The sequence below is a fragment of the Oreochromis aureus genome, linkage group 12 (genome assembly GCF_013358895.1).
Source record: "Oreochromis aureus strain Israel breed Guangdong linkage group 12, ZZ_aureus, whole genome shotgun sequence".
Lineage (NCBI taxonomy): Eukaryota > Metazoa > Chordata > Actinopteri > Cichliformes > Cichlidae > Oreochromis > Oreochromis aureus.
Window position 1 is genome coordinate 21,639,066 of NC_052953.1, and position 26,641 is coordinate 21,665,706.

General features: G+C 40.1%; 4 protein-coding genes across 9 annotated transcripts in view; 3 read left to right on the plus strand and 1 right to left on the minus strand.

Moving 5' to 3' along the window:
* The window catches only part of iqgap2 (IQ motif containing GTPase activating protein 2), a 35,737-nt gene extending 32,866 nt beyond the window's left edge, over positions 1 to 2,871 (plus strand). The window contains exons 33-38 of the mRNA XM_039621159.1: positions 302 to 389; positions 538 to 750; positions 831 to 991; positions 1,102 to 1,245; positions 1,924 to 2,032; positions 2,259 to 2,871. Of these exons, the coding sequence (XP_039477093.1) occupies positions 302 to 389; positions 538 to 750; positions 831 to 991; positions 1,102 to 1,245; positions 1,924 to 2,032; positions 2,259 to 2,372 (829 nt within the window). The 3' untranslated portion in view covers positions 2,373 to 2,871. The remainder of the gene's footprint in view (positions 1 to 301; positions 390 to 537; positions 751 to 830; positions 992 to 1,101; positions 1,246 to 1,923; positions 2,033 to 2,258) is intronic.
* Positions 2,872 to 3,020: 149 nt separating this feature from the next.
* On the plus strand, positions 3,021 to 22,164 carry f2r (coagulation factor II (thrombin) receptor). Of its 5 annotated transcripts, none has more exons than XM_039621162.1 (5): positions 3,021 to 3,273; positions 20,056 to 20,965; positions 21,234 to 21,330; positions 21,702 to 21,812; positions 22,109 to 22,164. In XM_039621162.1, the coding sequence occupies exons 1-5, from the start codon at positions 3,207 to 3,209 to the stop codon at positions 22,142 to 22,144; spliced, it is 1,221 nt and encodes a 406-aa protein (XP_039477096.1). In that variant the 5' UTR covers positions 3,021 to 3,206; the 3' UTR covers positions 22,145 to 22,164. The 5 variants fall into 5 exon arrangements, 3 of the variants coding, with proteins under 3 accessions (XP_039477096.1, XP_039477095.1, XP_031589673.2); XR_005615185.1 differs by lacking the exon at positions 3,021 to 3,273 and adding an exon at positions 16,658 to 17,914; XM_039621161.1 differs by lacking the exon at positions 22,109 to 22,164 and having other exon boundaries at positions 21,702 to 21,971.
* Positions 11,791 to 15,713, minus strand: LOC116317429. The gene is made up of 6 exons (XM_031736189.2): positions 15,526 to 15,713; positions 12,842 to 12,984; positions 12,688 to 12,755; positions 12,437 to 12,565; positions 12,220 to 12,315; positions 11,791 to 12,134 (listed from the first exon to the last, which is right to left on the minus strand). Exons 1-6 carry the CDS (start codon positions 15,634 to 15,636, stop codon positions 12,046 to 12,048), a joined length of 636 nt encoding a protein of 211 aa, XP_031592049.2. The 5' UTR covers positions 15,637 to 15,713; the 3' UTR covers positions 11,791 to 12,045.
* Positions 22,165 to 22,601: 437 nt separating the features above from the next.
* LOC120442966 lies at positions 22,602 to 26,282 on the plus strand. 2 transcript variants are annotated; one of them, XM_039620382.1, is made up of 6 exons: positions 24,363 to 24,535; positions 24,868 to 25,010; positions 25,313 to 25,377; positions 25,465 to 25,593; positions 25,735 to 25,833; positions 25,924 to 26,282. In XM_039620382.1, the coding sequence occupies exons 1-6, from the start codon at positions 24,431 to 24,433 to the stop codon at positions 25,977 to 25,979; spliced, it is 597 nt and encodes a 198-aa protein (XP_039476316.1). In that variant the 5' UTR covers positions 24,363 to 24,430; the 3' UTR covers positions 25,980 to 26,282. The 2 variants fall into 2 exon arrangements, 1 of the variants encoding a protein (XP_039476316.1); XR_005615022.1 differs by lacking the exons at positions 24,868 to 25,010; positions 25,735 to 25,833; positions 25,924 to 26,282 and having other exon boundaries at positions 22,602 to 24,535; positions 25,465 to 25,535.
* The last annotated feature ends 359 nt before the right edge of the window (positions 26,283 to 26,641 follow it).

The following is a 26,641-nucleotide window of genomic DNA, read 5'->3' on the forward strand; positions in this document are numbered from 1 at the left end:
AGCCAAGGTTTAATAATAACTAATGATTAAATGCAGAGTGGTGTATCAACACACAGGGTGTGAAAAGCCCCCCAACTTGATGATACATTTTTAAAGTGTTAGCATGTTAGCTAGCGCAGTAGGTGTGAGCAAAATGTGGGTGTGTGCTCTAGGGATATTTATTAGTTCTGTACTTGGTGGTAACTGATGTTACACTAATTTGTAACCCAACACATAAGCTCAAATTTGTGGCTTTGGTGACGTGAAATAAAACAAAAGAAGCTAATGTGTCACATTTGATCTTTGTGTGTGTGCACCTCAGGACAAAAAAGCTGATTGTGGATGTGATTCGGATCCAACCTGGAGAGACTTTACCTGAAATTCTTGAGACTCCAGCCACTGCAGCACAGGTGATCTACATTTCTCAGCTTGTTTTTCCTCTACATATACCTGCCAGCTACTTTCATTCATCAAAGGAGCATATGCATTTGATTAATTTTTTTCTTTGCCTCTCAGTGTAATTAATTCTGTTACTTCATATATGATTTATTCCTTAAGGAGTCAGAGCATACTAGGATTGTTGAGCGCAGGGCAGTCCAGGATGCTCAGACACCAGAGGGTCTGAAGAGCAGCCCAGCGTTTTTGGAGGACATCCAGTTACCGCTCGAGCAGAAGAAGAGGAAGATTATCAGGAACCTTCGTAACCTGGAGCAGGCTGGCCTTGCTACTGCAAGTAACAAATACCAGGACCTCATCAACGAAATATCAAAGGTTCATAAGCAGCTCTTTTTCTCAGCTAAAGATGCAGACCCGCGTTCTGTATTTGTGAAGCTAAAATGTGTATTTGACAGGACATCCGATACCAAAGGCGCTACAGACAGAGGAGGAAGGCCGAGCTCGTGAAGCTCCAGCAGACTCTGACTGCCCTTAACTCAAAAACAGCCTTCTACCAGGACCAGATGAACTACTATGATGCCTACATCAAGACTTGCCTGGATAACCTAAACAGGAAGTGAGTTGTATCCTAATTTATAACAAACCTCATTAGGGTAAAGACTTGATGGATGATTTTAACTTGTGATTCAATGGTAACACGTCCCTTGGTATGTTTGTGTGGTCCAGGAATTCACGCAGATCTATAAAACTGGATGGGAAAGGGGATGATAAGGGCAGTAAGAAGTGGAAGCCCCAGTCTCTGAAGTACACTGCAGCCAAACTGCATGAGAAGGGAGTCATCCTGGAGATAGAGGGACTGCAGACAAACCAGTGAGTTCAGTTCTTCACCCATTCTGTCGAAAAAGGCTTGGTACCAACATCCTTCTTACATATCATTACATGTCATTTTACATCGAAGAAGCTGTGAAACACTTTTAGTGTTTTTATTTAAACATTTTACATTTATCATTTGTTCAGTCACATCTTGGTTATTTGTCTGTTCACGTACCTTACAGTAAACTTGGCTTGATATACAAAAGTTTCGCTTTCCCAACACCAGATGCTTTTTGGTGCTTGATTTCATGTTATTTGTCATTATACAAGCAGAGCTGTAACAACAGTGCAGAGATGGCTCTATGAGTGCATTTGATAAAGTGCTTAAGAGCCAGAGAGGCAATAGTTTAACAGATTTACAGTTCGGGAAAGGAAAAACAAATGTTAAAGTGCAAGCCCTGAGACACCCGTACTGTTTCCCCCCGTGAGACCATCAAACAGACTATTGTGAGTGGGGTCATGGGTGATGTTATCCAGATGCTATATTTTAAATAGCAGCAGAGCAGCTGTGTATAAAGTGGCAAAAAGTTTTGACTAAAACATTTAGACTAAACAACTAATGATATGGAGTTCAAACATCTGTTTAGAGCTTCTCCAACAATTCAGCTATAATTTCAAACAGACTCGTGTCCTCTCACACATCCTGTGTTCACTTTTGGTTTTCTTATCTCTCAGGTTCAAAAATGTCATGTTCGACATTTCACCCACTGAGGAAGTTGGAGACTTTGAGGTGAAAGCCAAGTTTATGGGGGTCGAGATGGAAAAAGTCCAGCTTCATTTCCAGGTAAACATTTCCCTTTAGAAAACTCACTCGTCAACACTTAATCCTGGTGACAAATGGTTGAATTTCCTTTTCTTCTCTATGGACTACTGGCAGGAATAGTCATGGAAATAAGTCAGCACAGTACGAGCCTGACTTAAGAAAGAACTTAGTGATGTATTTTATTGTGATATAATTTGTAGCGTATTTGCAGCATCAGCGCATTAACAAGTCTGTTTGATGTTGGCAGGATCTCCTTCAGCTGCAGTATGAAGGCGTGGCGGTCATGAAGATGTTCGACAAAGCCAAAGTGAATGTCAATTTACTCATCTTCCTCCTGAACAAGAAGTTCTATGGAAAATAAAGGAGAGAAAAAACAGAGTTGGGAGAAACCTGGTTGTGCCTTTGGACTGTACCGAGTTTGCTGAACAGCACAAAACGTCACGCGGTGCCGTGGTTTGTTTCTTCTGCCTATAATTTGATGGATCGCACCAAAATGAAACTTTATCGTCCACTTTGTGTACCTATATATTTTTTTCTTTCCCACGTGGTGATTGTAAATGTAATGTATTTTGAAGAATTAAATTGTGATGTTCACGTTTCTTGTCCAAAAGAGAGAAGTTTGATGGAAATATCAGACGAACCAGTACGGTCTTATTTCAGAAACTGGAGCTGCGCAGCCTGCATGGCTGTATGAAATAATATAGTGCCTTTTAATGAAAGAATTTAAAGACACGTGTTTTTAATTAATAAACATTTGAACATTTTAAAAGCTATATGTGATGTATTTTTATATGTTGTTGTTGCTATAGAATTGAGGTCTAATGCTTAAACAATATTCATAATAAATTGCACATCCCAAACCTTTTCTCCTTAATATTATCATTATTATTATTATTGTTATTATTATTATGGGTAGTAGTTGTTTTGGTGCTTTTGTCATGCATCCATTTTTAGTGATGTGCTTTCCCCTTTGGTCTGGCAACCTTTGACTGTTGGAAAAACACACTTGTGCTTTCGTTTGGCTTGAAGATCCACGTCACTGTGACATTACTCATGGTTCTTGTTAAATGATAGGGAATATGCAGTTGGAGAGGAGGTGGAGTTTCCTGCCTTTAATAACGGCGCTTTCAGCAGCTCTTCAGCAAACATAATTTCTACTCTCCTGCTAAATATTAGGAGGATTTACAGTAAAGCCATGCATCACCTCTTAATTTGCTTGTTTGTATTTTCTGTTCAAAGCTCGGCGCTCCCATCTGGAAATGGTAAGTAATTTTCCTAAGACTTTAACATGATGATGATGATGTCTAGAGTTTGCCTTGTACTCTCTTAGGGCCAGAGTAAAATTTACTTATTTGTAGCTCCCCCAGAAACACATGCAGGATCAGTTTAAACATCTACTTTTAACTAGATCACTGCGCAGGAAGGAGTGAAAGAATGTTCAGAAAACTGAACACAATCTCACTGCAGTAAAGCAAAAAACAAGAGGGTTGAAAGTGACAGGGTTGACGTTTTTGGTTAATGGTAGCACTATTTAGTAAGTACACACCTTTACTGCATTTTATTTCTGGATATCATAAAATTCATGTTTTCAGCAATGTTGTTTTGCTTTAACCATTTATTCATATAACAATTGAAGCGTTGAGCCTGATGAAATAAGTTTTAAAATAATATTTTTAAAAGGGGGGGGGGGGGCACATATTTATTCTTAGAGCAATTTAACTAGGAAAAAAACATGTATTGTCATCTGACAAATATACAATCAGAATTAAATTTACTTAAATTAAATTACTTTAACCCTTAGAGGCTGCTAAAAATTTAAAAGGACAAGCCCATACATTAAAGCAATAACAAAGCTCAACAATGTTCTGTGAATAAATAAATAGGTAAGATAATATAGTGGCATTTGATTCTCTTTGCACTTCAACAGACTCGGTGATGTCACCTTTTTGGTGCTCATGTCAAAAACGTTTTGTAGCAGGTAAATGGTATGGCGTTACTGGGTTCGAAGCAAACTGGAGGATGTGTGTAAATATTGGTACTTCATAGAATAAATTTATTTATAGTTAAAATAATGTGCATATAATTATATTTTGGCACTAAAAGTTGAGTAATAGTTACATTTTCTATAGATTTTAAAATGGATTTAAATTGTAGCAATGGTCAGTGGGGACACGGAAACGTGTGATCTCTACTGGTTAGTCAACTAATTAAAACAAAAAAGTGGAAATTTTATTTATTTATTTGCAGTATTTTATGAGAAAACCCTTGTTTTGTTTTTTTTTTATCAAAATGCATTAATGCATTTTGAGTTAACTTTTGGGTAATTAAAGCGTGCCTAACAGAATCACCCTCATGATATGGATGCATGTAATAAATTTATCGGACAGTTTATTTTACTAAACCGGACTTTCTAAAATAATATGGGGGCATTAGGACGAGCTTGAACCTGATGGATGCATTTAACAATCTGATCAGATAAAACAAATCTGCTTTTCCAAACTGCTCCTAGTGTAAATGTTTTTAGATTGTTGTTTGGCGTAACCACATTATGGAACGCCAGGACTGCCATAATGAATTACTTAAATACACCATTAAATAATTAATTAAATGTGGCAATAATTAATTAAAATGGGAATTAATTAATTAAATACATAGTTATGACACATGTAATTAATTAATTATTGACACATTTAATTAATTATTTGTGTATTTCACATTTTAATTAATTATTGACACATTTAATTAATTAATTATTGACACATTTAATTAATTATTTCATGATATATTTATTTATTTCATTTTGGCAGTCCTGGCGCCTGGCTCTCATCATGAATTAATTTTATCTGTCAGCCTCACCCATCAAACTCAGTGGGCGGGGTTAACGCTGATCGACTCAAAACCATTGCTTTGGCCTGGTGGCCATTGTTTTTAGCCCACAACAACCGGCAGAACTGAACTTTGAAAACCCTGTTTGTGTGTCACCAAATACCGTTTTAATATTTTTTTAGCCGAGAATGTAGTGGTTTAATCTTCATATGTCTGATCGGTTTGTCAAGATACAGCCTCTTTGCAAAAAAGTGCTTCGATGATTTCGGAGATGTCTGCCCAGTCTCACGGCAAAGCGTGGGATAGACCCGCCGCCCGCAAGCAATCGAGCTGTTGTTACCGCCGACAAAGCGCAGGCCCCGGTACACAGCTGTAATAACCCCGCTGACACTGACTTCTTTTACTAAGGTTATATTTATCGGGGTTTTATTTCCTGATGTTCTTATGTGTCCCACGTGTTTCAGTCGCCAATTCTGAATTATAACTAACATTAAAAACATGTTTAAGGAGAGAGAGAGCAAATAAATTCGATTAACAGTTGATCTTTGGGTTTCTGTTCAGTAATCAGCGTGACCTGCGTATAAACGCATAAAAGAGAAAACGTTGGTGTTTCCGTCATGTAGTAGCTGCTGGCTTTAACTGTACAAAGGTTGTTCGACACTATGAAACACATACAGACTTCATGATGTTCGGCTAATATTTTTATTGTGAATATTAATCATGAGGGTGACCTGTACACCACGGAGCAAGATCAGCATCTCTCCACGATATCTTCAGATCTCTGAGTTAACACAGAGTTTCCCAGCTGACTGACTAACTGTCATCTACGAATATGTCACGGGTCATATCAATATGATTTTACAGAAAAGCATCCTTAATACTGCCAACTATTCCAGAGACGTGAAAATCTACAGCATAAAGAACACAAAAATATAGCAGTCTAACGCAACACTGTAACAGAGATGAACCGTCAGTTTGTCGCAGATCAAAGTGGAATGAAAGTGATTGGTTGAACAGGTGTTCGTGATCTGTGTTATCTGCATTTTCATCAGTGTAAGAGACTCAGCAGCAAATTAGACTAACAGTTATACATTTAATAAATTACCAAATGAATCCACGATCGAACCTGTTCCGACAATTTGAGTTTGTATTCCCTCAGCTGCAGACTCGCTGCTGTTTAAATGTTTGAGAGGAAGATTAGATATAAAGCAAACATCAAACATAGACTCAGTCTGCGTTCACATTATAGCTGCATAAGCAGCTATAATGTAAACATTACGCAGCATGGGTGTTTATGTTTTTCATTGCAAAAGAACTGTCTGAATGGTTAACTGACGTTAACTTGGATAAATTATAGTTAAGGAGTATCACAGATAACGCCCATGTGAGCTGCTGAAATCAGTAGGCTATTACTGAAATACACGTGCTATATCATAAACTACGATATAAATAGGGAGGTCCTATTAACATGTTTAGTTTTAAAGGACACCTTCCTGCCTTTAGTCTCATTCATGAGCAGTATTAGTTTTCTTCTAACATCCAGAAGTCTGCACGATGTGTTTCATAGTTTGTAACAAACCTTTGACAGTTAAACATAACATGACCGAAAAAGCAAAAAAAAAAAAAAAAAAAAAAAAAAAAAAAAAAAGAGAGAGAGAGAGAGAGAGAGAGAGAGAGAGAGAGAGAGAGAGAGAGAGAAATCACACAAATTATATGTTAAGCTCATTTATTTTTAGTTAAGTAAACTCTAAAAATTCTAACATAGCTGGTGCTTAGAATACAGTTAAATAACTATTAAAAACAGATGATATAATATTTCTGTCCAGGTTGCAGTCTTCATCTTGAACATGCTGTTGCAAACTGCTCCTCTCGGTGGAAATGCGCCTTCTCTTTCCTCTTTGTATAAAAACATTTTAAAAGTCAGTTTAATCTCAAAATTCACTGTTAAATCCGAAACACACCAGATAAAGAAAAGCGAATAGTTCAGTCTAACACATGTGCCAGTGAACCATTAAACGTCTGTAAAACTCTGCAGTTATGAAACATAACTTTAATTTGAGCCAAACCGATTTGCTCAGTTGTAAATAAAACAGCGAAGTAAACGTGACCCGACAGACAAAACCTGAGTGAATTAAGTCCAGCGTTTAACCACTGAGAGCTAAAACTCAGGTGAGGTTTCAAAGCTGTGTGCAGGTAATTGGACATCAGCTGCCGATAAAGTGGGTTCGCCTATAAAGTCCTCTGTTGGGAAACAAGCTCCAGCAGCTCTGCGCTCGGGAAAAATACTATATTTACTTATGTTGTGCAGAAAAATGCGCTGACATTGCGTTATATCAGCACCGGCTGCCCAGTTAAACTGTGACTATCACCAGGTAGCGTGGGCGTGTTTCTTGAATTAGCAGCAGGTGTTAAACAGCTGACAGGTGAGGAGGACGCATGCAGGTAAACTGAGGGCCTGCTGAGCTGATCGCTGGTGTCCTGAGAAACATGTCAGCTCGTTCTTTATGTTACAGAAGCACAGAGACACAAGACCAGGCGGAAAGAGACGATCGTTCGGTGAAAATGCGAATCTGCGAATGCAACATGTGGAACACGGAGAGTGGAATATGTAAACAAACCGGTTGACGTAACCCCTCGGTGCACTCTGCACGCTGACTGTTAGCAGAGCTACTGAAATCTCTGAAAACATCTGAGCACTTTTGCAAACATGTTCTATGTTGACAACCTGACCAGACATGTGAAGATTACGGCGCGACATTCGCGGCTAAAACACTGTTAAAAGTGTAGTTGGTGACAGAAAAACGGGTATTTTAAAACTACACCACCACCATTGCTGCCTGTGATTTGAAACGCATTCTGGGATACCTGGCTGCCCCAAGTCTACAGAAGCAATCGATTATCTAGGATCGACCTGTTTTGACTTACATTGCACGGCAACCAATCAAATGTTAGAGAAGCTGCATGGGCAGCGTTAACCCCGCCCCGTGAGTTTGATGGGTGAGGCTGACAGATAAAATTAATTCATGATGAGAGCCAGGCGCCAGGACTGCCAAAATGAAATAAATAAATATATCATTAAATAATTAATTAAATGTGTCAATAATTAATTAAAATGTGAAATACATAAATAATTAATTAAATGTGTCAATAATTAATTAATTAAATGTGTCAATAATTAATTAAAATATGAAATACATAAATAATTAATTAAATGTGTCAATAATTAATTAATTACATGTGTCATAACTATTTATTTAATTAATTAATTCCCATTTTAATTAATTATTGCCACATTTAATTAATTATTTAATGGTGTATTTAAGTAATTCATTATGGCAGTCCTGGCGTTCCATACATTTCTACTTCATTTTCCTGTTTCTTTTAAGGCTCCACTCCCTTTCTGCGGACTTTTTCTGGCCACTTTGTAATGGTTGGAGATGATGCAGCAGACTACCTAGACCTGTCACTCTTAGATGATGAAGGCTCAGGATCGATGCAGGAGTCCAGTAAAGTACACCCCCCTCACCCCCATCATCCGCGAAAGCACTATTATGTCTCGGAGGAGACCAAAGCATTTCTCGAGGGTAGCTTGGCCACACGTTTCATCCCCACCGTTTACATCTTCGTCTTCATCATCAGCGTGCCCCTTAACCTTCTTGCCATGATGATGTTCGTGCGCCAAATCCGCCCCAAGAAGCCGGCGGTGATCTACATGCTCAACCTGGCCTGTGCTGACCTGCTGTTCGGGCTGCTCCTTCCCTTTAAGATCGCCTACCATTATCACGGCAACAACTGGATCTACGGATCCTTCATGTGCAGAGCCGTCACTGCTGCCTTCCACTGTAACATGTACTGCTCCGTCCTGCTTGTGATGTGCATCAGCATTGACCGTTTCCTGGCTGTGGTTTACCCCATGAACTCGCTCACGTGGCGCAGCCCTCAGACGGCTTCAGCTGTGTGCGCTGCTATGTGGCTCTTATCCCTGGGAGGAGTGTGCCCCCTGCTGATCTCAGAGCAGACCTTACATATATCGTCTCTGGGCATCACCACATGCCATGATGTGCAGGACGTAGGAAAACTACAGTCTTACTATCTTTACTTCTTCCCCATCTACTCCTCCGTGTTCTTCTTCATCCCTTTTATATTCACCGTTGTCTGCTACGTACGCATCATTCAGGCTCTGGCTGAAGCCAACGTGCAGAACCGCTCCAAGAAGACTCGCGCTGTGGTGATGGCTGTGGTTGTGCTGCTGGTGTTTGTGGTCTGTTTCACCCCCACCAACATCATCCTCATGGTTCACTATGTTCAACTGGCGCACAAGGCTAGCAGCAGTTCTTACCAGGCATACCTGCTCTCCATGTGCATAGGAAGCTTCAGCTGCTGTCTGGATCCGGTCCTCTATTACTTCGGGTCCTCTCAGTGCCAGAAGCAGGTGGTGGCACTGCTCAGATGCAGGCGACCGGGACAGGGTGAGATTGGCTCACACACAAGCAGCACAAGAACCAGCAGGCTGACAGAGAGCAGCAGATCGTGCAAAATGGAAAGCGTTCAGACTGAAATGGGGAGCCATTACAGCAGGCTGATGGCTTAAGACACGAGGACTGAAAAACTGTTCGGGCTCTCAGCCATATCCACACTATAACAGACTACTTCTGTGTTTGCTCGAGATGTTTTCAAGAAGTGCACGAGGTGGATTAGAAGAAGTATGCAACTCGATGTGGTGCTGACTTTAGACCCCAGTGGCAGTGCTGGGTTTATTTGTATCAGAACAAGCACATTGGTAGCATCAGTGTTTACATGCAAGCAGTTGTCTTCTTTTATCTTTTATAAAATGTACTCACCACTTTGACAGTGTGGAATATATTGGATTCATTCCACAGTAAGAAAAACATTTAACAATATCTTTTTATTTTATATTCAACACATCTGTGTTTCCAGTGAATAATAGGTATGACAGTTAGTGCACTGTTAATAAAAACAGTTTCAATAACTGCGTTGTGATATGACAAAATCAGCTGTCGATGTGGTTTTCACAACACGATGCAGTTACAGGTTTTGTGAGTAAATATTTAAAGGAGATTAAATCATTTATAACTTGATGTCCTGGCATTCATGACGTCAGAGCATACAGACAGCACATACGACAACACTGTATGTATTTTCTTTTAATGCATGCAGCTTTGTGGATCTCGTTGCCTCCTCTTTATTCCTGCGTGCTCTCCTTGACATCGGGGCACAGTTCTGCAGGAAAAAGAAGAGAAACAAAATGTGACCGTTTCCCTGAGCAGGATGGAGAACGGTGGCCTCATTTCCTCACCATGTGCATTGTATTTTATGGAATCAATCCAAAAATAATGAAGACCTAAAAACTATTGCGCTTAAATATGACATTTCCCAGGGCAGAATCTCCACCCTGTGGGAGTTAAAACTCTGTTGTTGGAGGTTTTTGGATAGCTGCTGACCTGTTTTGCCATCATAGCTGTGGTAGTCCTCTGGGAAGTTCAAGCACCCAACTTGTTTCTTGAAAATTTCCACATGTTTGGGATCGATTTTCCCTGTCCTCGCTGCAAGCAAAGAGAGAATGTCAAAATCCAGGTTGAAACCCTGACTTGATGTGCTGAGAAGTGCAGGACTCACTGAACTGCAGGATGTATCTGCCAGTGACGTCCCCATTTCGGAAGGTGTCGGTCCACAGGAGGCAGTCAGAGCAAGTCTGCAGGATGTGCCCTTTGTGGTCTGACAGATTTTCTTTCAAAGTACAGCGTTGGGTTATTATAGTAGAAATCTATTGTCTGTTGTGAAGACAAATTCATCTAGCTGTAGCTCACTCACTGCGAAATGTGGTAGCAATCCCTGAGATGGTGGCATTTGCCTCCCCCACGATGCACCGGTTACTGAGAAACAACAAGGCGACAAGGTGACAGAATCTGGCTTTCACACCTAAATTTAAATGTTTCACTTTTAATACTGAAATGCATTAAATACATAAGTCTGCTTAACATATTAAAATAACATAATCAGCAAACTCACAAGCAGTGATCTCTCCATCGCAAAGTCACAGTCTGATCGCTGGAAGTCGGGGACAAGTCTATCCAGGAGCTTTTCAGAGACTCCAGTGCTTTGTGGTACTGTTTGGGGTCCCCAGCTCCCATCACATAAATCCATTTTCCAAACACCTTGATGCACAAAAAAAATAAAAATAAAATAAAGGTCCTTACATGTTTTAAAAAAAACTCCAGCACCATTGTTGTAAATAAGACAGAGAAAGCAAAGACACTAGGTGACTTACCTGTTTGGGGTCCTCTGGCATAAAAGGCTTTACGAGCTCCTTACAGTCAGGTGCAGATGCTGCACCCAGGGCAATGAGAGCCAACAGGAATACAACAACAGGCAGAGCCATGGTCAGCCACAGGGATGTTTGCCGAACCTGTAACAGAAAACGTCTAACTCTGATTCATTTTCCCTCTGGGCTTCACACAAAAAGTTGTTTCTGTGTGAGTGCTAATCCTGAAGGAGGGGGAAGAGGAGGAGGAGGAGGAGAGGGTCTGGGGGTGGAGGGGCTTTCTGCAGGCCCAAATGCACCAGAGAAGGTTTCCTAATGACCATGCAGTTTTCTTCTTCTTTTCCCCCCTCTTTTTCTTCTCGGCACTGAAAGGCGAGCTCAATAGCCCTCTGTTGCCCACGTCACTGCTCCTGAATGAACTCAGGCAAAGTGCCACATCTTGTCTTGGGCTGTTGAAATCTTTCAAAAAGGACCTGGAGCAGCTTTTCTGCAGCAGAATGAAGGATGTTTCCCTGTGGGGGCGTTCTGGACTCTGTGTGCTGACAGTTTAAGAGTTTAACATCTTTTCTCTCCCCTCTAACACTGATGTTATTCAGCAACAGTCTTTGTTGATGCTTTGGGGAACAGCAGTGTGATGGTGATCAGAAAATAAATGACTAGAACACAGACGGAGAAGTTAGTCCTTTTTATTTGCCGCACACAACCAGTGGGAACTAGATTTGTACAAATACCACTAAAAGGATTTAAACTGGGCATTTAGACTTGATTTTTCTTAGTTGGAAAGACAACATAGTGTATTAAAAAGTTATTATGCAGCACAACATTGTATGGCAGCACATGTAGATCACACTACAGCACTATTTAGTACATTTAAAGGAAGATTTATCTTGGTGTTCAGAGAGCTGTGGCACCTCTTTGCTCTACTTTACTGCACATTAGGCTCTATCTCAGGTTGCTCTTTCTCTGTATTCTTGACGGCAGTTGACGCGGTCGCCCTGTCATCAGGACAAAGATCTGACGAAAGAGGAAATCACAAAATGAGAATAGTGTTTGTGATGGTCACATTGGATGCTGGGAACACGCCTAAATGGCGGCTGACCTTCGCTTGTAAAGTGGTACTCTGAGGGGAATTTAAGACATTCTGCCTGGTTCTTGAAGGTCTCCAACTCAGAAGCTTCCAGAGCGCCGGTCCGTGCTTTTCAAGAAAGAAAGAAGAGGACAGGGAAAGAAAGGCGGTTATTTAAAGCAGTATGTGCTAAATATTAACCTGTGTGTTGCTGCTAAAATAAGAGATGAAGGTTTGAAAAACGACTTACTGAACAGGAAGAAGTATCGCCCCTTTGACTTGCCGTCAGGGAGGAGAGTGGTGTCTTCAGACAGGAGGCAGTTGCTACAGGTCTCATAGTACTTCCCGTCATGATAGGAAGTGTGACCATTGATGTTATCTGTGAAAAAAACAAATAAACTAAACATAACTCTGACTATAACCCCCAGCGATTAAAAGAAATGAAACCTGCGGCACACATCACCAACTCAGTGAGTCAGAGGAAAAATAACAGACACATACAGGTGGTGTGACTTGTCATTCCTGAGATGGTGGCGTTGGCTATGCCCTGAAGACATTTATTTCCATTCCTGTGTTGAGATAACAACAACGCTTTACTATACACTCTCAACTGGACCACATCAGTATGTTCACACATGAAACACACGACACTCACAGGCGGTCAGCCCAGTAGATAGTGATGACGCCGCTCTCCGAGGACGCTGACACATCCAACCAGGAGCTGTTCACTGACAATATGTCGTCCTTCAGGCCCGGATCGTCCCAGGATGCCACGTGAAGCACCCACTTTCCATAAATCTTCCAGCACACAGAGAGAAAAATAAAATCCAATCGACTCTCAGGACTTTGCTGTTTCTGTTAGATGTGACCAGACTTTATTTTTCAACAGAATACAACTTTCTCTCATAGCCTGGTTAGAAAAAAAGTGTTGTAAAAATGTATTACTTTATTGTTTTACTCTGCTGTGACTACAGACACGGCATTTGGCCTCCCCAAAAACATGGATTAACCCAGAGGTAGATGAGTCCCTTTCCCTAAGATTAAAATAAATAATCATAATATTTTACTTTGAGGCTCTTCTAAATCATAATTTTTCTGCTCTATAATCAGTGAGAACTGCTGTGTTGGAATCCTTCTAGTAGGGGACACATTAATGTAGCTTACATGCAAGATTCACCAGGTGCACAGGACGGTGGAAGTACTCGAGGTTCACGAATATAAAAATGATGCACATGGATGCAAGCTTCCAGCTATTACTGACCAGCTGAAACTTTCTTTGGTGTTTAAAAACTCCAAGGAACATTTGCTTTATGGTGTGATAGCTTTGTTAATCACATTGTTTCAAATTGCAATAGTAAACAGACCATGCAATTTCTCGGGGAACTGCAGTGGGATGGTTGCTACTGGTAGACTCGGACTTTGGCTTGTTGTGGAGTAAAAAGGTTGTACGTAAATAGCCTGTGAAAACAGATGTACCTAATAAAGTGGCGGACACTGTAAAGTTGATGTGTTTATGTTACCCAGACTGTATGTTCATATTGACAAAGTGAGAAAGAGATGACATGATGAAAAATGTCCCATGTTGTACTCCAACTGACGGCCTTCAGCACACAAAAGAGAGACAAGGAAGTAGTAACTTTGTCTAAATCTACTTAACCCTTGTATGGTGTTCGTATTTTTGTTACTCAGCCAGTGTTCATGGGTCTGGTGGACCCGCTAGAGTTTTGACTTTCCAATTAACACTATCAAACAATTTTATGTTAAATTACTCAACAGATGTTTACTTTATCCCAATTACGAGCCATGTGAACAGCAAACATGGTTAATTTTTTCCTTTTACCTTTGTTCGATCGCATTTATGAATTAATGTGCTTCTCGTTGTTTGTCAATAAAATGTTATAAAAAAAATAAAATCAGTTCTAATCAAGTGTACATATCCTTATACCATATTTTGCAGGTTTTGATGTTATATACTGCCTAAAGGGGCAACGGCCTCTAAATGGCATGGGTCTCACAGACCCGAACACCATACAAGGGTTAAAAAGTGAGTGAGATTAAAATCAGTATTAAAATTATCTGTAAAATATTTCAACCTGCAACCTCATTACATCCAGCAAATAGCTTGTTGCTGTAGGGTGAACACAGGTGTGGGATGCTGTAAATAGTAAATTGTAAAAATGTGTTTACTGAGAAGCAGAGAAAGAGAAAAAAAATGTCCCATGCTGACATGAACTGATGACCTTCAGCATACGAGGGAGAGGCCAGCAAGTGAGAAGTATGCCACTGAGGACGAGCGAGCGGGACTGTGGTTGGACACAGACAAACCAATCAACAAATGATATTCAAAAGAGTGAGGGTGTGAAATGAGAGCAGTGACCCCGTCTCTCTGTCTATCACAAAATGATGTATATAAAATGGGAAACAAAAGTGGTATTCATCTGTTTAAAAAACTGTTAGCATCCCAAGACATTGTTCCACACATCTATGGATTTTGGTGTGTGTAGACCTTAAAGTGAGGTCAGGGGAGCGAGTTAAAAAAGGTTGGGGGTTTTTTTTGTCCAAAACTGGTTGGAGATAATAAACAGGGAGTGAACAGAAATTCAAAATACCATTCCTCTGAAACAAACGGCTCCGGTTCAAGAAGTATGCATGTGTGGGAAGGGCTCCTTGAAAAGAAGACAAGCGTAGCTCTGTTTTGAAGATAAAAGGATGGCTGAAGGGTGAAAATGACGGTCACAGCGGCAGGTTAAACAGACAATTTTCAGGCGAGCTTTGGTGCTTTTCTCACTCTGACCTACTTAGTTTTCACTATTGCTCAGCTGAATGGGGGAGGGATTTGAGAGATATCTTTGTGACATCTTTGAAAATAATTTAAAGACCTTAGAAGTTACTGTGGAAAAACGCGATATTGTTTTTGGCACATTCGTGATATTCATCGTGGTGTGACAACGACGTCTGAATGGGCGAATGACGTGAAAGAAAATGGGCCCAGAGGAAGGAGAGTGAAAGCAGAAAAGTGAGTGAGTGCTGCCTCTCCATTCAAAGTCAATGGGACTTTATTAACAGAAAAAGTGGAATATTTCAGAAACTGCATGAAAATTTAAAAATCTGAATAGAAGCATGCAGCACATGATCAAGCCCGTCGTTTTGGCGTATGAACAGTGTGTCTACGGCAAATGATGTGAGACTAGTTCGCGGATGAAGAATAATAAGAATAACATATACTGGGATCTTTACTTTGCAACAATCCCACCAATAACACAAGATTCAGCTATTCAGTTCACATTAATATGCATCACTGTTATGACTGGTTCATAACAAATGGTTGCTCATACTCACAGGGCTGTGGCTGTCCAGCACCAGAGGCTTGACCAGCTCTTTACAGTCCGGTTTAGATGCGACACCCAGGGAGGCGAGAGCCAGCAGAACTATAACCTGCTGTGCAGCCATGGTCCAGACAGCAGGCGGCCAGGGAGCAACACTAACGTCAGGGACCCCACTGCCAGCTAGAGCCTCCTCAAAGGGAACTGAGGGACATGTTTTGTAACAGTGGGCTGGGCCACACGTGCACACACACACACACACACACACACACACACACACACACACACACACACACACACACACACACACACACACACACACACACACACACACACACACACACACACACACCAAGCTGTGCACCCATCACTCCACAGGACATTATGTTGACATACACTAATTTCATGCAGACTTATGCTGAACCAAACCATAATAACACTTACTGTAAACTAATGTAATGTATGTTGCACCATAACGTGACTTTATAATCACATTAATAATTCTCTCTCTCCCTCTCTTTTCCTTCCTCTGGTTTCAGGAGGAGTCTTTCACTTAATGCATCCAGTCAGTCGGGCTTGTGTCCCATTTATCTTGTTATATAACAGCCAGCTGGCAAAGTCTGAATAGGACCTCCATCCCCTCCATCTTTCAGTATGCGAGCACCTCCTTGCACAGCCTCTCTCACACTAAACAAGGCCTGAAAATAAAAAGAACGACACACACACAAACACTCATCTGTTTTTTTCAACATGTGCAATGCCTTTGTGACAGGGGATTTTTAGTGTAGGTCTCCCCAAATTTGGTTGAATTCCAAGCAGAGATACACTGAGCCCCTTCACTGTAGTCCTGACAAATGAGCCTCTTGAGAATGACCTCTGACCTCACTGGGGTCCTCTATTCATGTCTGAGGGATAAAACACAGCCCAACTATTGACTAGCATAAATTTTAACTGTGGGAGGATCTGCCAGTCCCTTTTCTTCTTGATATCAAATATTTAGATAATAAATATATTCATATTTTCTACTTCATACCTCACATTTCATAAAAGACTATTCCTGTACAAAGGACACATTAGTAGTTCAGGAATACTTATAATAGCCACCATGCAAATATCTCCTTCTTTTTTCCAGCTGCTGTGGCATTTTCTCCCTTGTTGTGGTAACTAACTTTGCTTATTTACAGATTAACCTTTACAACTTATTCTAGTTAAATTTGACCTTGTTTGACATTTGTCATCAGTAAAAAACCCCTAAATGTCATTCTTTTATCCTGACATTTGGTGTCTTTTCCTTCTGAGTGACCAAAAATATAAACAATTTGAAATACAAATACAAATTTTTCTATCTATTCAGATACAAAAATTTGACCCACCAGTGTGGGAAGACCTCAACACTGCCATGAGAAATGAACTCAAAGAACTTTCGTCCTATAATTCTCATTCACCAAAATACGTCTTTCTATCCATAACCTAACATTCATATACTCAGAAGACAGAGTTCAGAATCTTGTTCAAGAATGCTTTAATGTCCAGACCAGAGAAGCCAGTGATCGAACCACCGACCTTCTGATGGGTAGATAACCTGCTCTACCTCCTGAGGCAGAGCCGCCCAAACATGAGAACAGTCTGCGTTCTCAAATCTCTGAGCACAGTTTCCTGCAGGGACAGACACACGCTGGTCTTTGAAGGATAATGAGGGAATCTCCATCCCATCATCTTCCACTCATCTAATTCTGGGTTGCAGTGGGGCTGGAGCCTATCCCAGCTGTCACAGTACACCCTGGACAGGTCACTAATCAGTCGCAGGGCCTTAGTTAAAGCGCGACTTGTAGTTAAATGCTCTTTGAGTGGTATGACTAAAAAAAGGACTACATGAATATGAGTACATTACAATTGCACCTACAATGTAACAAAATAAAAACAAATTAGAATAGCTCTGAATGCACATAATAGCTTGGAATAAGTAAGATTTGTGTTCTAAGTGTTAATTAATTATTTATTATTTTTAAAGATATAGCAGAGTGGACAGTGTTTAATGCCTGTAATGGTTATACATGATTATATATGATAAATCCCAACAGTTCTAGTTCTACATTCAATACAATATAATTCAGTCATTATAGCTTTTTGTTTTCATGTCTTGGGTAACACAGAAGAAAAACAAGAGTTGTACATGTCAGGGGTTGTGTAGCGGGGACGATCTGATATCGTCGTGTTGGCGTTGTTCCCACATCATCATAATTAATGTTCTTCCAGGGTCCACATTACAAGTAACCAATCACCTTCTTGTGACGTCATACTTTTGCGACTTCGCCTTAAAAAAACAAATGTTCTTCGAGAAACCGCCTTTTGTCCGCTGATCCAGCAATTTCAATTCCTCTCAAGATACTTTTCTTTAATAAACGGTAAGCATAATACATATGTTTTCCTTGAAATGGATAGCTGTTTGTTTGCTAGTGATAGGCTACTTGCGAACCAGTGTTCTCCAGACTGCGTGTCAATGTATTATGATTTATTATGAAAGTACAGGTGAATATAGCTCTCCCGTCAATATATTATGATATATAATAAATGTACAGGTGAATATAGCTGTCATAACAATGTCAGGCAAAATTGCAGTAGCTTCCCTGATCATTTTACAAACATAAGTGAAGAGAATTTGAACTAAAAGGCCTAGACTAATGGTTGTGTGCTGAATCTATGAATCAAAATATCACCTGGAAACATAATTAACTGGTCCATAGCTGTGAAACTGGACATGAGTTCTTGATTCTATGGAGATTAACAGTAATCCCGAAATTTACAAATTTGTCCTGGGACATCGTGTAAATGTTGTCCCAGGGACATCGTGTTAAAGTTGTCCCAGGGACATCGTGTAAATTACACGATGTCCCTGGGACAACACGATCTGATCCCTGGGACAACATTTACACTGTAAATGTTGTCCCAGGGACATCGTGTTAAAGTTGCCAGAGACATACCATATGAAAGTTTAGGCATTTCTTTTAGCCGCTGTTTGTTTTATATTATCAGTAGCGGTTTTAGATACGGGCGACACGGGCGGTTGCCCGGGGCGGCATCGTGATGGGGGGCGGCATCACGGGCATCGGCACAAAAAAAATAATTAAAAAAAAATGCTCGTACTCATGCTGCCCCGACGGCAGCCAGCGCATATTGGTAATGTCATTGGCACCGATCGGTTTTTTATCGCCCATTTGCTGGGAGTAAGGGCGCCCTCCGTTTGCGAGGTGCGCCTGCTGCTTGCGGCACAGGGAGGAGAGGGCGGGGCGGCGGGGGATTCTCTGGCTGGCTGGAGCAGCATCTAATAACCAACTCGCAAAATAAAACAAAATAAAAACAAAACAACAAACACGAAATCGGACTTTATGATACAGACTTATAATTTGCACCGATGTTTTTTCGAAATTCTATACACGAAAACTCAGCGTGAGAGCCCTCGGTGCGCCTGCGCGCTGCTGAAGTCAAAGTAAACTTTGTCATCTCCGCTACATACAGTCCGTATATAGAGAGACGAGACGACGAGGCTCCAGTTACAGCAGTGCAAATAAACGAACAATAAATATAGTAGAGTAAGAAAATAAATATACACTTTAGGACTCGGGGTAAAGGGATCAATAACAATTTAAAATTTATAATTTACAGTTTGATGATTTAAAGTCTCACACATAACCCGTCGAAAGGGGAGGGAGACCTGCTGCTTCCAAATAGAGCACATTTCATTCATAATGTTGTAAATCCAAGCCCATTATGTATTCATGATTTGAATCCTGGGTTGTGTGAAATCCCAGAAATACACCCTAGACAAAGTTAATCTGTGAACTAAGGTGTAGGTCTGTTAGGTTATGTTGTGGTGATCCTCTGGTTGAGGGATGGGTGTTCAGACTGGAGTGCAAAATGAAAACCAATGGAAGATGGACAAGAAAAGTTCAAAGTCATCAGGTCCTCAGTTTAGAAAAAATAGAAAAGAAGAGGAGGAGAAACGAACAAATGATACAGGTAAGCAGATGTGTCATTGGATAATGGCAGGTCATCCTGAAACAATCAGAATCAGAATACTTTATTAATCCCTAAGGAAATAATGTGGGTTACAGTTGCCCCAAGAAGAAATGGTAAAAATAGTAACAGTAACAGACTAAACTCCAAACAATACATTATGTTACAGATTTTAATATTAATTAGTCATTGTCAGTTGTTGATTTGTCCTGTTCTCATTGTATGAATAATTATGATGGCTGTTTGGTAGCCGTTTGCATACTATGCATACTCTCTCTCTCTTCAAATGTGTGTGTGGACAACAGTTTTATGTTAATGTACAATCCCTAACATGTTTTTGTGTGTGTGTGTGGGGGCGCCAGAGGGAGTGTTCGCCCAGGGCGCCAAACAGGCTAGGACCGCCACTGTATATTATATATATATTGTTTTAATATTATATTTAATATTTACATTGTATTGCAAAAAACCCCAAAACAAGTTAAAATGAATTAATGAATATTGACTAATTAAACCTTTGTTATTTTTCCACCAGAAATAGACGATATAATTAGAAGAAGTGTCCTGAATGACGAAAAAAAAAGAACTGGAAAAGATACACAACTTTGTGTGCATGTGTCACAATGCCAGGAGGACCCATTCAGTGTTGTGTTAGAAAAATTGAACTCATTAACCCTTCATGGACATTATAAATGTTTAAATGTGGCCTCAGGTAAAGACAGGAAAAGAGACTATTACAAATTCAACTGCATCAGAGCTGGAAAAAAAAGTCGAAACAGCTACAGAGCAGTGGGCTGTAAGGCCTATGTTTCATTTAAAGTACTCAAATGTTGGAAAGACCACACAGTCATCGTGCAGCTTACATATGATAAGCATGATGGGCATGATCCTTCGGACCCAAAAGACGCACATTTCAACAATATTTCCAGTGATTTGAGGAGGAAGATTGAGGAACTGCTTTCCCTTGGAACTAAGCCAGCCATCATACTAACCGAATGTCATAAATGGGCCAAAGAACATGGACACAGAGATCTTCACAACAGAGAGCATTTTGTCACACCACATGACATTGACAGTGTTAGAACCTGCATGATGAGGAAGAAGCACTTTAACTGTAGAGACAGTCAAAGTGTACATACCTTACTTAATGGAAAACATCAAGAACATGTTCTCTTCTATCAACCATACACATCTGATCAAGAACTAATGATTGTTTTGCAGACACCTGTAATGAAATCAAACATGGAGAACTATGCAAAACAGTTAGTATTTGTTGACACCACGCATTGTGTTAACCAGTATTCATTTCCCTTATTCACACTTGTTGTAAGAGATGATCATGGGCGTGGAGTCCCTGTGGCCTATGCTATTGTCAGCAACGAAAGTCAGAAAACCCTGGAAATCGTTCTTGGAATAGTTTGTGAGCATTTACCAACTTCCCCGAGGTAAATAATACATTGACAGCTATTAATTTTGAAATAATTCCTTTTCAAAAAAGTTATAACATGCCAGAATCTAATGCTATAGCTGCAGCATGGGCTGCAAAAAACATTCCTTTCTAGTTGTTAAAGTTATTCCTATAGGCTGTATGCAGTATTTTATATATCTACTTGTGAGTTGAAATGTTTAATTTGGCATTGAAGTGGTGCTTCGAGATAGCAAAAACATTTTCATACTGTTTAATCTCATTTAGTGTTTTCTTTTTTTCTGTAGAGCATTTATGGTTGACAAAGACTTTGCGGAAATAAATGCTTTGCAGAAGGTTTTTCCAGAGTCAGCTATCCTTCTATGCTGGTGCCATGTCTTGCAGGTAAACCACATTGTTTTCTTTTCACGTTGTCTAAGATGCACCTGAAACACATTTTTACAACAGCGTCCTGTTGTTATGATTTGCCTCATTGTGATATTCACCTACTCAGGTTAATGAATATAAAGGGATAAAATGTTGAGTGACTATGTCCATCCATTTAAGACCACAGTGCACTCATCTTCTGGTGGCTGCTTCCCAAAGCTCTTTTGACATTTAAAATATGTTTGCCTGGTAGATTTCTGTAATGCACAGGTCCTCTTGTCCAGTGAGTGACAAAGTTATTTTTGGACGTCAGCTTTCTTTTATGCTTTTTGTACAGCTGCTCCTCTGTCTCTCTCTCCAGATTAACTTTTTTTCTCTTACATTAACAGGCTGCTAATCGATGGCTTTCAAAATCTGAGTCTGGGGTCCATGGGCTTTCTAACACCCAAAAGAGAAATGAAATCATTTCTTTCTTTTGTAAGCTGAAAGCTTGCACATCTGTAAGTGTAATTTGTCTATTTCACATTTTGATTTCTTGATTACACTAAGAGCATAATAACTTTCAGTTGCTAAAAAAAGTTACAGAGAGATACAAAATTGATTTTTGAAATGATTTCTAAAACTGGCTTCTTATCTTGCTTATCAAAACAATTACTTAAGCTGTGCAGGCCATCATCATTTACAGGAAGGGTCAGAGCAGACTCTACCTGCTGAGGCGGCTGAGGTCATTTGGAGTACAGGGAGCGCTTTTAAAGACCTTCTATGACTCTGTGGTGGCATCTGTCATTTTTTACAGTGTGGTATGTTGGAGCAGCGGTTTATCGGCAGCTGAGAGGAAGAGGTTGGATAAACTCATCAGGAAGGCCAGCTCTGTTCTGGGATGCACCCTGGACCCAGTGCAGGTGGTGGGAGACAGAAGGACTCTGGCCAAAATAACATCTCTGATGGACAGAGTCTCCCACCCCATGCATGTAAATGTTGCTGAACTGCAGAGCTCCTTCAGTGACAGACTGCTGCATCCTAGATGCATGAAGGAGCGTTTCCGCAGGTCCTTCCTCCCTGCAGCTGTCAGACTGTACAATCAGAACTGCTCCCAACAATCATAGATGTTTACATCAGCACTGTAACTGCAATAAGTTAATCAACCGATTCGCACTACAACCTGGTTTGCCTCTTATCTGTAGTTATTTTTATTTAATTTAATAACTGTACAGTACTCTCTGTATATAGTAACCATTGTCCTTAATGTAAATATGTAAGAAAAATTGTGTATGTTTCTGTGCTGTGTCCTGTTTGTTTGTATATGTGTCTTTTTGGCTGCTGTTACAACCAAATTTCCCCTTGTGGGACAATTAAAGGATTATTCTATTCTATTGTGTCACCCACAGTGCAGTAGAACTTGTGAGTGGGATTCTTTCACAGACAGATGCTGAAACCAAATATGCTTATAGGTTTAGTGTTCCTTCTTAGCCATTGTAAGGGAAGAAATAATTGCTTCTTAATACAAAAACACAACATATTATTAATAACTTAAAATTCTTAATGTTAGTCATAAAGTCATGTCAGTCATAAAAACCCTGCAAGATGTGGGCCGCATGAAAAACAGGTTTGCTGACACCTTGTCTCAAGTTTCAGACTCTGCTTCAAGACTGATGGAAAGTGGTTGGGCTCTTAAAATTACAGTCAAGAACAGCCATGGAGTTAATGCATATCAAGTCCCATCTGAGTCAAGAGAAGACATAGTGTATGATGTCTGCCCTGTTGAGTCCTACTGCAACTGTACATATGGCTTACGAGGACTTCTTTGCAAGCATCTAGTGTTACTTGCAAAATTAGCAGAGGTTGACAGTGACATCTATCCAAACATGGAAACAGACATTTCTACCTTGGCAAGAATTGCAGTGAAAGAAAGGCATTACTTTGTACACTGTGAGGACTTGAAAGTGATAAAAATGCCAAGTTTGTTTGGAAATCTGTGTTTTTTTGCATCGGCTGAAACACTTCAGTGCACTTGTTGTACGTTCTCTCACTATAACACATGTGCTTACCTGAAGGTGGCTTGTAGCCATTTTAAACAAATGAAAAACTCTCTGAAAAGTCCTTTATCAACTTTGAATGACACTCCTGTAGTTGAAAGCACAGACAAAAAATGCACAGAAGATGCGGTTGGAAAACTAAATGCTGTTTTAGACACATTTAAACAGTGGGCATTCATTCCAGAGGGCATTACTGCAATGATAGATGAACTGCATACAAATGTCTTAAAAACAAAACAAGAAGTAGGCAAAGGTATATGTCAGTACGAAATAAAGACGACAGATAATGCACGCAAAATTAGGCCATTGCATTCTAGCAAGAAACGTTTGGCCAGCATCGACATTCCAACAGTCTGTGAAAATGAATGTGAACAATCGATAACCACTGAAAGGGAGACATCCTCTGGAGAAAATGAAAACCTTTTGGAATACAAAACAAAAAAGAGTTAAAGCTAACTATATGCACAAGTAGACTTTTGTGTAGACATTTCAAAGGGACTGCATCCATTACTTCTGTTTATTGGAACCTAAAGCAGAATAGTTGTCTTAACTTTCTGCCAAGGAACAGATGAAAATAAATTGTTTGGTCTCTCTCAAGCAGTTGTTATTTATGTGTGTTATTCATTACTTTGGCTTGGTTGCTGTTTTTGATACAAATTCATCTGTGCCCATTGTAATATTTTCATATGTTACTATTTTTATATTGCTATTGTGAAGTAGTTTGTTTCTGTGCCACCATACCCAAATCTGTCAAATACTTGTGCTGATGCTCACTCCATACTTGACAGATAAAGAGAATATCTGTTTCACTTGTCTGTGAGAAGCCTTTGCAGGAATGCAGCACATTCATGTTGTTTGCTGTTTTCCATTTTGTTATTCTGCAAACGCACACACACCACAGAAAAAAAAAAAAAAACTAAATAGAGCTTTATCTTTATCTGTACCAACATTGCACAATCCCATTAAAGACCACCTCCTCTCTTATGTAACTTCCCCGCTGCAGTCATTCCCCCTTCCTTATAAGAGTCCAGCTGTTGTGGTCTTGCTGTAGTATACAGCTGCCTGTCATTTGACTTGTCGTCATGTTCCTTCATTGTTGTCTGGCTTTGCTGGCTCTCTCCTCGCTCTCTGGTGCATCTGATCCAGGCTGTGAAGAACTCATTAAGCCTCTGGAGGGTCGTAGCAAGGTACAGTGTCCTCAGCACAGACATTCACCATGAAGCTGAACGGAGTTTAAATTGTTTTAACTCCCTGAGGCCTGAATCGTCATCGCTGATGCCCCTAGCTCTAGCAAAAAAACAAACAAAAAAAAAAACAGACTTGACCTTGGATGGTTAAAAAGGTCCCACTGGTGATTTTGCATGTATAAACTTATTATTATGTATGATCACAGAAACAATTTATGAGCATGTTTATGCATGTGGTAAAGATGGTAAACTCCGCCTCCTGGTTCTTTAGAACCTGCTGTGAATCTCTTTGAAAATTGAATTTACTTTTCTTTTTTTTCATCTTTCTCTAGCTTTTGGGAAAATGGATATTTTACGCTGCAACATCAGACAGCGAAGAGCAATTGAAAGAGCTTAAAACTGTGCACAGCTTCTGGGTCGAACAGACACCCATACCTGACAGTGAAGACATGCTCAGTCGCTTCGGACACAAAGCGTAATTGTCGATATTTTCAAAATGATTTGTACTACCTTCAAGGCCGCGGTGTTAAACATAAGGCCCGTGGGCCAGAATCGGCCTAGCAACGACTCCAATCTGGTCCAGTGGACAATTTATGAAGATGAGAAAGAGGGCATACATTTTGAGCTTTTAACTGTACTTTCACAAGGTTTACAGTTTTGTAATGAGATGAGTTTGACACCCCTGCTTTGAGGCATCAAATGAGTAACATACTTTAACCTCTTGACTTTTTTCTTTGTTTTTTCATGTGCTTCTATTTTTTTCCTGCTCCTTACCAGGGATGGCAAATGTTATCATGGAAATGTCACTGCCACCTTCTTAGGAAACTCTTCCACAGACACGTGTAAGAGATCACGTTGTTAAACTTGCATTATCAAATATTCATTGTGATGTAAAACAACATGGCAACCATCTAATTTGTATCTTACAGATTACTATAACTCCTCCAGTCATGAGCATATTGGCAAGCATCTGGCCACTTGCCCCGACTGCATGCTTTGGACAGACCACTTGGTGTCAGAGGTCGGCGGCAAAACCACAAAAAGCTTCAGGATCTTCAGTGAGTTGCATTCGCCTGTCTGTGTCCATATGTGTCCAACTTTTAGGACTCTGTAATGTTAATAATTAGTTTCAAACTGTTTTTTATTGTTTTTGCCACTCTGCTGAAAATAATGTTAACACTGCCATCCCCTCCCTCCAGCAAAGACTGGGACACTGGAGGCCTCTCATCTCGAAGTCTTCAAGAAACAGGCTGAGTGCCTCAACTTCACACTAGATTTATACTTTGCAAACACTACAGGTGAGATGCGTTCACCATCCACGTAAACAGTAAGCAGTACATCTAATGTAAACAATGACTCATCAGTTTGATTTCTTTCCTTCGTTTCAGATCTGTGTCCGTATGAAAGTGAAGCTGTAACAGATGCAAGACGGGACGAACAATAGAGAAAAACACATTTAAGCTCCTCTCACCCGATCTCTCAGATCTATCCTGTAACCTGAAATTACTCAAGTGTTTGAAGTGTGTATTCAGATGTGTATCACAGATGTGCTGACAGATGTGGAGAAAGCGCTCTTTCATCTTGCAGTGGGTTCAGTGCAGGACAAGGAGTTTGTAACAGTGTTAACTATGGCTGGGGGATTTTTGTGTGAATAGGTGCAATAGACTGATTTTACATTTACTACAAGATGCAGTAAACTGTGATTTCTGATTTTTCTTGTATTCACATAAAGATTTACAGAAAGAAACTGTGTGTTTGTTTTCTTCTGTTTTGTGTAAATCCGGTCTATTGGTCAAACTTAAGCAAGTCTTTCCTGTGAATTCATAACTAAAACATTTAAAATGCAGAGGCTTTTTTCCTTTAAAGCCACGCCCGTCCTATATTTTTCCATCATTGGCCTTAATGTCCCATCCTGACAGTTTTGCAGTGTCTGTTTTAAATTGATGTGTGGATTTTACAGTATGTGATATTAACTGTAACAACCACCTAACAGCATGCAAAAAAAAGAAAAAGAAAAATTGATTCTTCTCTGGTTATCCTTACCAGGGTTGGAGTCTGTCCCAGCTGCCATAGGGCAAGAGGCGGGGTACACCCTGGACAGGTCAC

Excerpts from the sequence above, each read along its gene's own strand:
- f2r (XM_031733813.2), top strand. The coding sequence starts at position 3,207 with ATGCATCACCTCTTAATTTGCTTGTTTGTATTTTCTGTTCAAAGCTCG. Across the intron at positions 3,274-8,223 it reads GGCGCTCCCATCTGGAAATG|GCTCCACTCCCTTTCTGCGG; the intron begins GTAAGTAATTTT and ends GTTTCTTTTAAG.
- LOC116317429 (XM_031736189.2), bottom strand. The coding sequence starts at position 15,636 with ATGGCTGCACAGCAGGTTATAGTTCTGCTGGCTCTCGCCTCCCTGGGT. Across the intron at positions 12,316-12,436 it reads GCGATACTTCTTCCTGTTCA|CACGGACCGGCGCTCTGGAA; the intron begins GTAAGTCGTTTT and ends TTTCTTGAAAAG. Across the intron at positions 12,135-12,219 it reads GTACCACTTTACAAGCGAAG|ATCTTTGTCCTGATGACAGG; the intron begins GTCAGCCGCCAT and ends CTCTTTCGTCAG.
- LOC120442966 (XM_039620382.1), top strand. The coding sequence starts at position 24,431 with ATGTTCCTTCATTGTTGTCTGGCTTTGCTGGCTCTCTCCTCGCTCTCT. Across the intron at positions 24,536-24,867 it reads CTCTGGAGGGTCGTAGCAAG|CTTTTGGGAAAATGGATATT; the intron begins GTACAGTGTCCT and ends ATCTTTCTCTAG. Across the intron at positions 25,594-25,734 it reads AAAAAGCTTCAGGATCTTCA|CAAAGACTGGGACACTGGAG; the intron begins GTGAGTTGCATT and ends CCCTCCCTCCAG.